Source organism: Emydura macquarii, unplaced genomic scaffold, assembly GCF_026122565.2.
Source record: "Emydura macquarii macquarii isolate MOO-44397 ecotype Brisbane River unplaced genomic scaffold, CSIRO-AGI_Emac_v2 contig_1027, whole genome shotgun sequence".
Lineage (NCBI taxonomy): Eukaryota > Metazoa > Chordata > Testudines > Chelidae > Emydura > Emydura macquarii.
The window spans coordinates 4328342-4340502 of NW_027131164.1; the positions used below are offsets into that span (position 1 = coordinate 4328342).

Here is a 12161-nt window from a genome sequence, read left to right on the forward strand (position 1 = left end):
CATGTTGGTGTCAATCAGGAGCAACTTATTAAAGTCCATGAAGTTTCATAGAGTCATATGTGTTAAGGCCTGAAAGAACCATTATGATCATCTAGTCAGAATTCCTATATAAAACAAACCAGAGAACATCATGCACTAATATCTCCATCTAGCTCATACCTTCTGAGTGATAGCATATTTTTTAGAGAGATGTTCAGTCTTGATTTAAATAGTTCAAACGATGTAGAAACCATCACCGCACTAGGTAAGTTGTTCCAATGGTTCATTTACCTTCACTGTTAAAAATTTGCACCTTCTTTCTAGTCTGAATTTGTCTAGCTTCAACTTCCAAATGTTGGACCGCATTATGGCTTTTTCTGCAAGTTTAAAGAGCCTTCTACTTTTGGAAATCTCTTCCCCATATAGGTACTTGTAGACCATGATGAAGCTACTTAACTTTCTCTTAAATAAACTAAGTAGACTGAGCTCTTACACTGAGAGACTTCAGAAAGCTTTTCCAGACCTTGAATCATCCTTGCAACTTTTTTCTGAACCCTCTCCAATTTGTTCAACAAGTATAATTTACACTAATGGAAAACCAGAATCAAACCCTTGGAATTTATCATTAGCTCCCAGCAATGCCCTGTAAAATCAAGATGTGACTGAAACTAGTGGGAGTTTTGCCTGGCTCAGGGCAGCAGGATGAGGCCTGAAATCTAGTTTCTATTCCCCTAACACAACAAGCAGGATCTCAATAGTTAAAATTCTTCAGCAGCTCCTTGGCATTTTGTCATTTTTGTTCCTGATTATGTGTCAACTCTTCAGCACCTAATTAAGAATGACTAGTTGGCAAAAAGATGCTTACTTATGTGAGTAGCCCCATTTAAATTGAAGAGACTAAGTTTTGCCCTGTTGGGGACAAATCATTTGCAAAGTTACATATTTGGGAAATCGTTGCAATTTTAAGAGATCATAAAAATCATCTCAAGCCAGTCAATGTCTAGTTGTTTTACACTCATAACATTGAATTGTGTAAATTTCACCTCACCTGCACCATTGTTTGAACAGGTCAGAAAGATGCATGGGCATGATACACCTATCACTTCAGGCAACTTTTCACCAATTTAACTCCATTGACTTCAACAGAGTTACTCCTGATATACACTGGAGTGAGCGCGTAGTCATGCCCTTTCTCCATTCTACAGCACCATATCAGACTAAAATCTGCTCTCATTTAAATGAGTGAAAATCTCCACTTCCATGGAGTTACTCCATATCATCACCTGTTCAAAAAACAAAACAAAACAAAACAAAACAAAAAACAGCAGAACTTGGCCACTGGCATGCCTACAGTACCGTGCTGGGGTCAAAATTATTTAATTTAATAAAAAAGTATATAGAACAATGCTTCCAGGGTAAGAACTGGCCCTCCTTTATCCCAGGGTAAATTTGTATAGCAATGTTACAAAATCTTGAAGAATAGGGTTTCAATTCAAGTGATACATCAAACTGAATCAGAGTGTACCTCTGGTATTAGAATGCTCTTATAATCTGGTGTGGGGGCAGAAACTGTAGTTCCTTCCAGCAGAGAAGTGTCAAAGCCTAGCTTCAACAAGCAAGGTGAACAGAAGATGGGGGCAGTTTCAAAAAGAAAGAAAGAGCGAGAGAGAAGGGAGAGAGCCTGTATTATTACCACAACTGATTCTCCTCAGCTCCTTCTGGACCGGGCAGGACAGCAAATGTTAGGGTAAGTACACTGGAGATTGTAATTCCAGGAAAAAACAGTCACGGGTTTTTTCTCTCTCTTTTAAAGTGCCCGTTTGTGTCACGTTTCAGCACAATATTTAAGATCAAGTTGCGATGCAAATATACAGATCACTGTCTATGGGGAAAAGTCAGTAGCACCCAGACAATAATCCTGCTTCCCATCTCCCATCTTTTCCATGAACGCTAGATACTGTATGCAGAGTGTTAAGGAGCAGAGCCACCCTGCCTAGACACAGCCGGCGGTGTGTCCTCAGGAGGGCTGTAATTCATCCTCTTACCTTGGCTTTGTTTAAAAGGCACGCCCCAAATATATCGATATAACGGGGCTGGCTGCTGGGATGACGGGGCTGCAGAAATTGCTACCTGCAGCCGCACGTTTCGACCACCATGTCCTCGTACTGTTTGTAAACCACGTTGTTCCCCGAGTCTATGTAAAGGATGCTGATGGGGCTGAGTTTGGAAGGCACGCAGCAGCTGGGAGGCGTAGACTCGGGGTCCATGGAGTTCATCAGCGTCTGGATGATGGCGTGGTTGGTAGGCTCCAGGTGGGACCTCAAGGGGAAATCGCAGATCCCCTCGCAGTGATACGCCTCGTAATCCAGGGGGGCTATTATCCAGTCATCCCAGCCCAGCTCCTTGAAATTAACATGCAGGGGCTTTCGGCTGCACCGCGTCTTTGATTTCTTGCCATGCCCTCTCCCCCCAGACCTGGCTACCATTGTGGTCCTGCGCCTCCTCCTCGGCGTGGCGGGCGTTTCCTGGCCAGGATCGGGGGGCTCCAAGAACGGGGGGCTGCCCAGGGCTTTCACCTGCGCCCTGATCTCCTTGAAGAGATTCTCCTTCCTCGCGGTGTGCGAAAAAGCCACCAGGAGGGCTCTCTCGTGGGGCTGGGGCTGGCGCTTGCTGAAGCCCAGTTGCCGAGGGGGCAGAGGCCTGCCGGACCGATCCGACACGATCCTCAACATGAAGCACAGCCGCTGGCCTCTCCGGTCCCGCACGGCTTCCCAAACGTCGAACACCTCCCAGCTGGGCGAGCCCGCGTCCAGGATGTCTGCCGCCCTGGAGTCCCACAGCCCGGGCAGCTGCTGGGCCGGGCCGGGGCAGGCGGAGAGCAGGAGGTGGTGAAGGGCTCCCTCCCGGGACAGGGCCAAACTCCTGTTCTCCGGCAGCTTCCGGAGGATCCGGAGCTCTGCGCCCACCACCTCGTCCGCCTCCGGCAGGCTGGAGACATCGAAGAGGTACCGCTGGCCGGCCTCGGCCGGGGAGTCGTCTGCAAGAGAGAAAGCAAAGGGAAACTGAGGCAGGGCCCTCGCTGCAGCGGGGCGAGGGAGGGGGAAGAGGACTCGGGCCGGGCGGGAGACAGCGGGTGTGCAAAAGGAGCTGCCGGGGAAACGGTCCGGGCGGGCAAAGCCAACCCCTTGCAGCGGCAGTGAGAGCAGCCCGGCCGGGCGCCGTGAGCCGCCTGCTTCCCAGGGAGCGTCGGTGCGCGGCGCTGGACCGGGCTGATTGTCTGAGGACGTGCGGGGCAACCTAGCGGGCCTCCTGGCAGCTGTCTGACCCGGGGGAGCCCCCGCAGCCTCGCCTCGCCTCGCGATTGCGGGACACTTGAGGTGCCTGGTGGTGAACCGAGTTTTCCTGGAGTCCCCATGAAAACAAGGAGACGTGGAGCCGAAATATCTTTGCCACGATCTGTACTTAGATGCCTGTTTAACAGCGTCTCCAGGATTTATTCCCCCTCCCCCCTCCCCATACACACACACACTCGAAGTTAAACATTTTTAAATCTGTCAGGGCAATTTAATTCCTATCTATCTATCTATCTATCTATCTATCCACACACACACACACACACACACACACCTCTCTCTATCAATCAAGAAAAGAGCAGAGCTGGAATTGTGTGTGTGTGTTCATGGATCTCTTGTGATCTAGATTAAAACCCAAACTCAGGATGGTCCAAGCTGCACTCGAACATTGACTGGGGGTGATTAAAGGAACTGTGTGTGAAGAAAAGCAAACTAAAAGGAAGGGGGAAGGAAACAGGCGAGGGCTGTGACCCCCTACGAGCTTCTTTTTCTAAGGAGGAATCGGATGCTCAAAAGTTGCAAGCTCTGAAGCTCGATGCAGTTTCGCCTCACACGGCGGCCGCTTGGTGGGGAAGTGAATTTTGTCCTAGCCACAATTGTGTCAAGTGTTTGCACATTTATGGCTTCTCTGAAACTGATTCGAAAGCCACTGGGACAGAAAAACCGGAGTAATGCTTTGATTCAGCGTTGAAAAGCAGGAGAAGCCTTGGTTCTTTTCTCCAAAAAGGAAACACCACCCATTTGGTGCGTTCTCTGATACAATATTTTTTTTCTCTTCGTCACATTTTTTTAAGCAGATTTAAAAATTCCTGCGCGAGGCAGATAAGGAGATCCTTAGAAGAGCTCATCTGGTTTCGTTTTGCTCTGAAACTCCCAGATACTGTGCAGGCTTTCCTCGGCGTTAAGCGGTTTGCGCTCCCAGCCCAGGAGACAACGGCTGAGCTGCAGAAAAAGTTGCTCGATAAATATCAGATCGGAGACTTAAGGGGGGCAGATTGTTCATGTGAGCAGGTCGCTGAGTGTTTACACGGGTTGGGCCGTCAGGTTTTAAGTAGAAACCCGGATTTCCGTTTAAAAACTGATAGCACGCCCTGGCCTATGTATTTCAACAGCAATAATAATAAATAATAATACCAACAATAACGGAATGGGGCATTGAGTTGTAAGCAAAACCTCCCAGTGATTTGACACCAACAGATACAGAACTAAGGAAGTCTGTTGATGCGTGTCCAAGTGCCCTTCTGGTTCCGTATTTGGGGAAACCTAAAATGCGTATTTCAGTTCATGTTAAATAATATTCAAGCTGATATTAATACAGTTATGTTTCATTTGTTGAATAGACCAGAGAGTGGCCCTGGGTTGTTGGGTTTTTTTTTTCAAGCAGAACTCACGATAATATCAAGGGGAAGTTCTGCTTGAAAAATCAGTGGCACGATCTTGTCCCTCACTAAATAATACTAGATCTAAATCTGGATTACTGTTTAACGGAGGCTAAGGTACACATTTCAGGCTTCCGTGAAGGAGATCTGGAGACATCAGAATATGGAGCTGCCCCGTTTTGTCGCTGTATGTCAGAATATAAAGGAAATAAAATAATCTGTCTGTCAGAATAAAACAAAGCGTTTTAATTTGGCCATTGGCTCGCCTCTTTAGGACTTTTACTCGAGCGATGTAGCTTCTTTCATCTGACAGCTAAGGATTCACCCTCCAGTAGATCTGTCTTCATTAAGGGAAAATTGCATTTGCTAGACCCCAGCTAAATGCAGGCAGCAATTCCTGGGCTGTCTTTAGAGGTTTGCTGTGGTGAGTGCTTTAACTTTCCCTGACTTTTAATATATTGATAGGAGCTTTCATCCTGAGCTAAATATATTCCCGCAGCCCAGCCTGTCCGTTTCAAACTTCCTCCGCCAGTCCAAACCGTAATTTCGTTACGCCATAAATAAAAGTTAAAGCGCTCTCCTTTTTGTATTGGAAGTGGAAAGCGCTTAGCTGCCCGGCTCGGTGTTTATGGAGCGAGTCCCCCTGCGCAGTACGTTCTCGTGCAATATACTAGGACGAGACGCGGACCGCAGGCCTGGGAGAACATAGACCATGTCACAGGCACCGGAGCGACCGATTTTCTTCTTCCTCGGTCCGACCAAGGAGCTGCTCATTCACACCGGACTCAAGCCACCCACCGATCGCAGGCGGTGGTGACTTGGCGATTCCAGTGCCCAGCCGTGCTGGTGCTTTGTTGACGAGGAGGTGCTTGGCTTTTCAGGCTCTGCCCTCTGCTCCCCCGCCACTACCTGCACCCCAGGACGACTCAGGCGGCTTGCCTTTCCAGCTGCGATGAGTTACATTTGTCTCCATCTCTCCCCACTGGTGACCGCCGCGGAGATTAATACAAGCCAGATGACAGAAGGAAGCAGAGCCCCCCCCCCCCCACACCCCACACACACACACACACACACACGCCGCCCCCACACAACAAACCATCGAGGGGAAAGAGCAAAAACCGGGCGAGATACTCACCGCAGGGGCAACTTACCGCCCGCGGGACAGCAAGGGCCGGCCCCGAGCGAGGGGGCGCTGGCGAAGCGGGGGAGGGAGGGACTCGCTGCGGAGTGGTTGGGGGTCTATGCAAGGAGGAGGAGGTGTCCCCCCGACAGGCTGCGGCTGGCAGTGGGTTAGCAGCACGTCAGTCTGGGGCAAAGAAGGGGCAGCGTGCGCCTCCCTAGTTTCTTCCTCGGCTAGCCACGGGGGAGCCCCTGGCTGCGTGCCCCGCAGAGCCCGGAGGAGGGGAGGCTTTGCCCCCTCTTACTGGCCTCCTCCCCCGGCCCAGCCGCCTCCCTCGCAGAAGGGGAGCAGCGAGACAGGGCCCCCCCGGGATCCTTTGCGCCTCTCCTGTCTGCCTCCGCCTCTCTCTCCTGCACACCTGCCTTCTCCGGCCAGGAGCCGGGCAGCCGGCCATCCTGCCGCTCTCCCGCTCGGCTTCCCAGACTGGCAGCACTCCAGGGCCCCTCCCTTGGGCGCCCCCCTCCCCCGAGCCACGGCAAGGTGCCACCCGATCGCGTCCCGCTAGAAGTCCTGTCTGCTCGCCGGTTTACAACCATGAGCTGGGACCGTGTGTGGATGGGCAGAGGGGGGGCGGAGGATTGAGTTTCTCTTCACCTCCCCCCTCCCCACCGAGAGTAAGGGGGTGGAGTGGGATGAGGGGCGATCTGTGGGACAAACGAGCCCCTGACATCTTTGCTTTCCCCCCGCTGCTAAATAGCCCGGCTGGGTATCCGGGGGGCTGTGGCTGAAACACCTTGCCCTGGAAAACGGGCGTGAAAGGAAACGCTCTAGGCAGGCAGACAGAGACATCTCTTGGAAGAGGATGAGGTAGATTGGGTTAGGATTAGGGTTACATACATCGATTAGATTAGGATTAGATAGAATTAAACCAGGTAGAATACAATGAGATAACTCGGATTAGGATTAGAGAGCTCAAGATTAGCTCGAGCTGTTAGATTAGGAGCCGAGCGCTCCGGATTGGCTCCAGCTGTTAGATTAGGAGCCGAGCGCTCCGGATTGGCTCCAGATGTTAGATTAGGAGCCGAGCGCTCCGGATTAGCTCGAGCTGTTAGATTAGGAGCCGAGCGCTCCGGATTAGCTCCAGATGTTAGGTCAGGACTACACAGCTCCGGATTAAACGACATGGGGATTAACCGGTGCCACGGGCTGCCAGGGCCACGTCCCTTGCCCTCCCCTCTCTCAGGAGCTCCCGGGTTGTTGCCCTGCGCTCTCCCCGCGCTGGGTCACCTAGCCCTGGCCGCCCGGGGACCCCGCCTCTGCCCCGGCCAAACGCACAGGTGCCTCCGGGGCTGCGGCCGCCCCTCCGCGACTCACCTCCGGCCGCCAGGTCCGCGAAGCCAGTCACCGTGTCCGCGCGGCCCCCGCCGCTGCGAGCGGCTGCCCCCGGCGGCTCGGTGGCGGCCAGGCTCCGGTAGAGGGAGACCATGTACTGGTGGGGCACCACCGTGCCGTTCCGCAGAGCCGCTCCGCCGCCGCGGCGCCCAGCCTCCCTCCGCCGCGGGAGCCTCCTGGGCGAGGAGGCGGCGGCGGCTGGAAGCGGCCCGGCGCTGCTGGCTTCGGCCGAGCCCCTCACCGCAGCAGCCTCCGGCCCGTCCCGGGGGCGGCAGGCGCCCAGCACCCAGAGGCAAAGGGCCGCAGCCGCCCGCAGATGCATGCTGTCAGCGGGCTCCGCTCGGCGAGGCCAGCCTGGTGCAGGGGCTTTGATGGCTTTGGAAACTCCCCGGTTGCTTTTTAACATTGTGTTAATCAGCGAGTTGGGAGCCTTCGCCCCTGCACAGCGCCCCCTGCCGAGCTCTCTGCGGTTGGCAGCCCCCCTTCTCTCCACGCACACACACACACCTTCCAGCTCCCCTACCCCCCACCCCGCCGCTCCACAGTGCAGATGCAAAAGCCAAGTGGGCGCCCCAAACATTGGATCATTTGTTTTTCTTTTAAAATCCTCCCCGCCGCCCCTTTCTGGTCCTTTGGAATCCGTCGGAAACAACGCGACTCTGTGACGCCCCGGCCTTTGCACGAATGCTTTCTTTCCAGGTAGGCACTTTTTTTTTTTTTTCTTCACGGGTGGAATTAATCCTTCAAAAATAGCCCGAGTCCGAAAATTCAGGAGACGGAGGGGACTGACTGTGCGATGAACAGAAATGTCAAGACGGGTTTTCACCCCGAATCTGGAGAAAACCGTGTTTCCAGAAAGGGTGACACGCGTTAACCGAGGGTGGGAGAAAAATAACGCAGTATTGATTCGATTTCTAAATCGTGGCGTAATTGATTTTAATCCGCTTTAAACGCGTTCTCTTCTTTTTTTTTCTTTTCTACTTTAATCCCGATTTTGGAAAAGACTAGACACATGAGACAATATATCTAGAAATAGAAACGTTGTAATGGCAGCAAACAAGTTGAGTGTTTAGAAGAGAAGTAGAAAAGTTATATTTAAAAAGGGGCTATGAAAGAGTGGGAAATAAAGTAGCAGGAACTCTTGAAAACAATACCATTTTTGCAAATGGAAAGGTAGAGGAATGCAGTGTCCTAAATACAAAACGAGGAGAGGCTAGTTAGACAGCTGCATTGCAAGACGATGTCCTTCATTTATTTCTTATTTTTACTAATATTGGAGATTTGATGGTTTTTAGAAACAACGTTAAACAACCCGAGAAGGAAATAATTAACGAAGCATCTCGCTGTTTTCATTTAGCGTTAGACTTGAAACTAGCCCAAATGGAAAGTGGAGAGAGTGCTTATTTAAAGAGAAGATAGTTTATCTTCGTTTAGAATTCTTTCTTGAAAGACAAAAATAAAGCAAAACCAAACGTAAGTCTGCAGGAGTGTGAATGTTTTCCCTTGCACTGAGGGTTTCCTTGGTAAAATTCAGATGTTTCCTTGGATCCTGATTAAAATAACAAGCTGCGATATTTACTAGGATGTTATTGCAAGTTTTCTTCAGCGTCTTCTGGTTCTGTCTGTTGCGATTTCTCAACAAATACAAAAACAAGGGCTGCAATGATTTATTCCAGGAATGCAGGTATTTCGCCAAACCAAACACTTTTCTCCCCCCCCAAACAATCATTTATCAAGAGCGTTTGTCACTAAAGTATTTAGGATTTATAAAAAATATTACAGGTGCTTTGTCACTATATTAAAAGCTAATTCGAATGTCAGTCAGCTCGATTTGTTCTGTACTTACAAGGATGCCACAGAAACAGCTCCGGTGACAACCTCCTGCGGAAATGATAGTCCATGCAAAATGAAGTACAAACTCGCCTCCAAAGAGGACTACTGATCTGCCGGTCTGAATCTGCACTGAGATCGGCATCGCTCGCTGTGTAATGCGACAGCCACTGCGAATAATCGTCCAAAAGGCATGTTAAAAAAGGGACTTCGTTATCCTTCTGCGAGACACTTCTTAAAACGGGACTGAAGCGGTTTTTAAAGGCCCCTTTAAAAAACATCTGTCAGCATCCTTCCCTGCTTGGCATGATCTCTCGGGTCTGGGATCGAAAGGTTTGTGTCCCCCCCTCCTGCCCTGTTTTGTAATACTTTGTCTTACTGCCATTCACAAGTCGGTGTAAACTGGGAAGTAACGAGCCCGGGTCCCCCAGGCGGTGTCCAGCCCGGCGCAGTTTGGGGAGGATGCGTCTGGCTGAGCGCCTCCTCTCAGGTATCGGCCCACGTGTGGAAGTGCCAGGGTGTCCTTTGGGCAGAAACGCAGACCAGAAATGCCTCGGGGCAGTCCATAGTTTTGGTTCAGTGTTTCTGGATCTGCCAAAAGGACAATTCGCAGCGGCTCTTCCATAACCTCAAGAGGATTGTGTGTCTGGGGGGGAGGATAACAGCTACAAATATTACAACTGTGTTCAAATCCTGACGGCTCAGGAGGGTGGCAGCGAGATACGCGGGCGTTAAATGCACGAGAATAGCGGGTGCGTTCTTCTACTGCCGATGGTTAAGTCGCTTCGGAACTTCGGGGGTTCCTGTCTACACAGCGGCAGGTTCGAGGTGGAGCTGAACGATCCGTATTTGGGGCGGCTCTAGACTCCCCGTTGGGCCAGGGGAAGCTCGTTTAAATCCCCCCCCAGGGCAATCCCCGGGTGCTCGCGTCCAGCCTCGCACCTGCTGCTTTCCCGCACCCTGGGGTGTTTCATGAGCCCGGGGCGTCCGGCTCCCAGTGCGATCCCACCTCCGCCTTAGCGCGTCCGCACTGGCTGGGCACCTCGCCCGGCTGCGGAGCGGAGGCTTCACGCCTGGCCCTACCGCTCAGCCCTGCTGGGGGGCGGATTCCCCTGACGTGGGGACACCGCCGCCCCGCTTCTCGCCCACCCTGCGCGGGAGCCACCCGTCCGGTTCCCCGCCGATCCCCGACGGAACGACGACCCGGACCCAGAAGCGAGCCCAGAGGCCGAGGTCCGAAGGCCGAGCTGTAGGAGTGCGGGGCCGCGTGGGGCTGAGATGTCACCCCCAGGACTGGATCCTAAACCCAGGGAAGCCTGTTCCGTGTGGGAACCACAGCTCCAGCCATCCGGGCTGAGCGAGTCTCTCCTGGGGCCCCTCAGAGACAATTCCGCTCCTCCAGGGAGCAGGGTCGGGCCTCCGCCACCGAGCCCTTTTGCTCTCCGGCCTATTGAGGATGCCCAGCTGCTTCTAAGGGACCTAGGTCGGCTCCTAGGCGAGGCAGAGGAATTTACCACGTGTGGGAACTCAGGAGGGCTGCGCTTTCGCTCCATTCATGCCAGCTTCCACCCCCCCAGGTCACTAGTTTGGACTGCCTGGTGGAACAAAGCCACAAGGATCCACCTCCGATGCTGTCTGATTGTTGGAAGGATTCACTTTACAACTGCTTGGGGAGCGACCGCTCTTCGGAAAGAGACACAGTATAAAACCCGCGCTCAGCCAACCCCAGTTAACTGCTGGGTTTAAAAAAAGGGGGAGTGGAATGGTTTTAATCCATTTGAAATCCTTCACTGGAAAACAGGAGCAATATTAACTCTCACTGCCATTAAGTAACGTGCTCGTCCGGCAAGGTTTAGAGGTGTGACTGTTTATTTGCTGAGTTTGTCATCTGCCTTGTGTTGCTGCACAATGACTGTAATCAAAGGGCTACAGGCATCTCGGGATTTAACCAGGCTGTGGCTCATGGCTTGTTTATCATCAATCAATCAATCAATCAAAGGAAGGAAAGACAGATGTGCTCTTTTTCTGGGGCTGGAGAGAAGCAGATTTGAGCAATAGACAAACAGGATCAGTTTCACAGCTGGCATAAGGCTGCATGGCTGAACAATGGATCTACCTTGATTTGCACCCGTTGGAGAGCTGTCCCAAGTAGTTTAATTCTCCACTCACAATAGTGCAAATCTGGAGTGACTCTGCTGAGCTGGATGGCACTGTACTGCTATAAAGCTAGTGAAAATAAGACTCAAACCTTCGGAGTTTACACACACACATACAACTAAGGATCAAATCCTGACTGCCCAAAGCTAAGGGATGCACATTATAAATCCAGCATTCTGTCCTCTCTATCAATTTGCATCTATCAGAGGAACAAAAGCGCAGAGTTTCCCATCTGTTCTGCATTGCAGCTTTGTCTAAATCCTTCTGGGCTTTCTTGAATTTCCATCAGCCCAACCCAGTCCAGCTGCAGGACCTTCCAGAGCTGCAGTGGCCCAGAGGTTTCTGAAGTGTAGCCTCTCACCCTCTAGCTCTTTCCTGCTCCTTGCACAGATCCGCTTTCCTTCCTTCGCTAGGAGTGCAAAATTTGTGCACATAACTTTGTGCTGGCAGGTAGCCACCCCCACCAACCCCCTTCCAAAGCCCAAATTAACACACAGCAGCAGCAAAAATTGGAGAGGAAAGGCCACAGTTTTATTTTACAACTCAATTAGTGAGTTTATTCAGAGAAAACACCCATATAACCAGGAAAGATTTTATATCCATTTGACCTTGCCAGCAAACTGATCTGTTCCAACAGAGAATAATATCCCTTTCCACTTGAGGGCACTCTACGGTGCCAGTCATATAAAAATGTGTCCCACCCCTTTGTCATACCTGAGCTAGCATCCCTCACGTATCTAATATGAAGCTGGCACTGGTCCCACTCACTGACCAAATATCTCCACCCCATCCCTCTTCTACTGAAGAATCCTCCTGAGAACCCCAGAGTCCATTTTAAAATACATCACACATCACTGTTCCTAGAAAAACCCCTATTTCACCCTCCACCATCCATTTATGTAACCCAAGCCCTTCACAGATCTAAGTTAAAGATAATGGGCCAAATCCTAC

The 12161-nt window shown here is 51.4% G+C and overlaps 1 protein-coding gene across 1 annotated transcript; it reads right to left on the reverse strand.

The window, feature by feature from the left end:
- Positions 1–2105: 2105 nt before the first annotated feature.
- GDF7 (growth differentiation factor 7) lies at positions 2106–7560 on the reverse strand. Its single transcript, XM_067544862.1, has 2 exons — positions 7206–7560; positions 2106–3016 (listed from the first exon to the last, which is right to left on the reverse strand). Exons 1-2 carry the CDS (start codon positions 7543–7545, stop codon positions 2106–2108), a joined length of 1251 nt encoding a protein of 416 aa, XP_067400963.1. The 5' UTR covers positions 7546–7560.
- Positions 7561–12161: the final 4601 nt, after the last annotated feature.

What these genes read in the sequence shown, in the direction of transcription:
- GDF7 (XM_067544862.1), bottom strand. Translation starts at nt 7,545, where the DNA reads ATGCATCTGCGGGCGGCTGCGGCCCTTTGCCTCTGGGTGCTGGGCGCC. An exon ending in CGCGGACCTGGCGGCCGGAG is followed by an intron (nt 3,017 to 7,205) that starts GTGAGTCGCGGA and finishes TCTCTCTTGCAG; the next exon opens with ACGACTCCCCGGCCGAGGCC.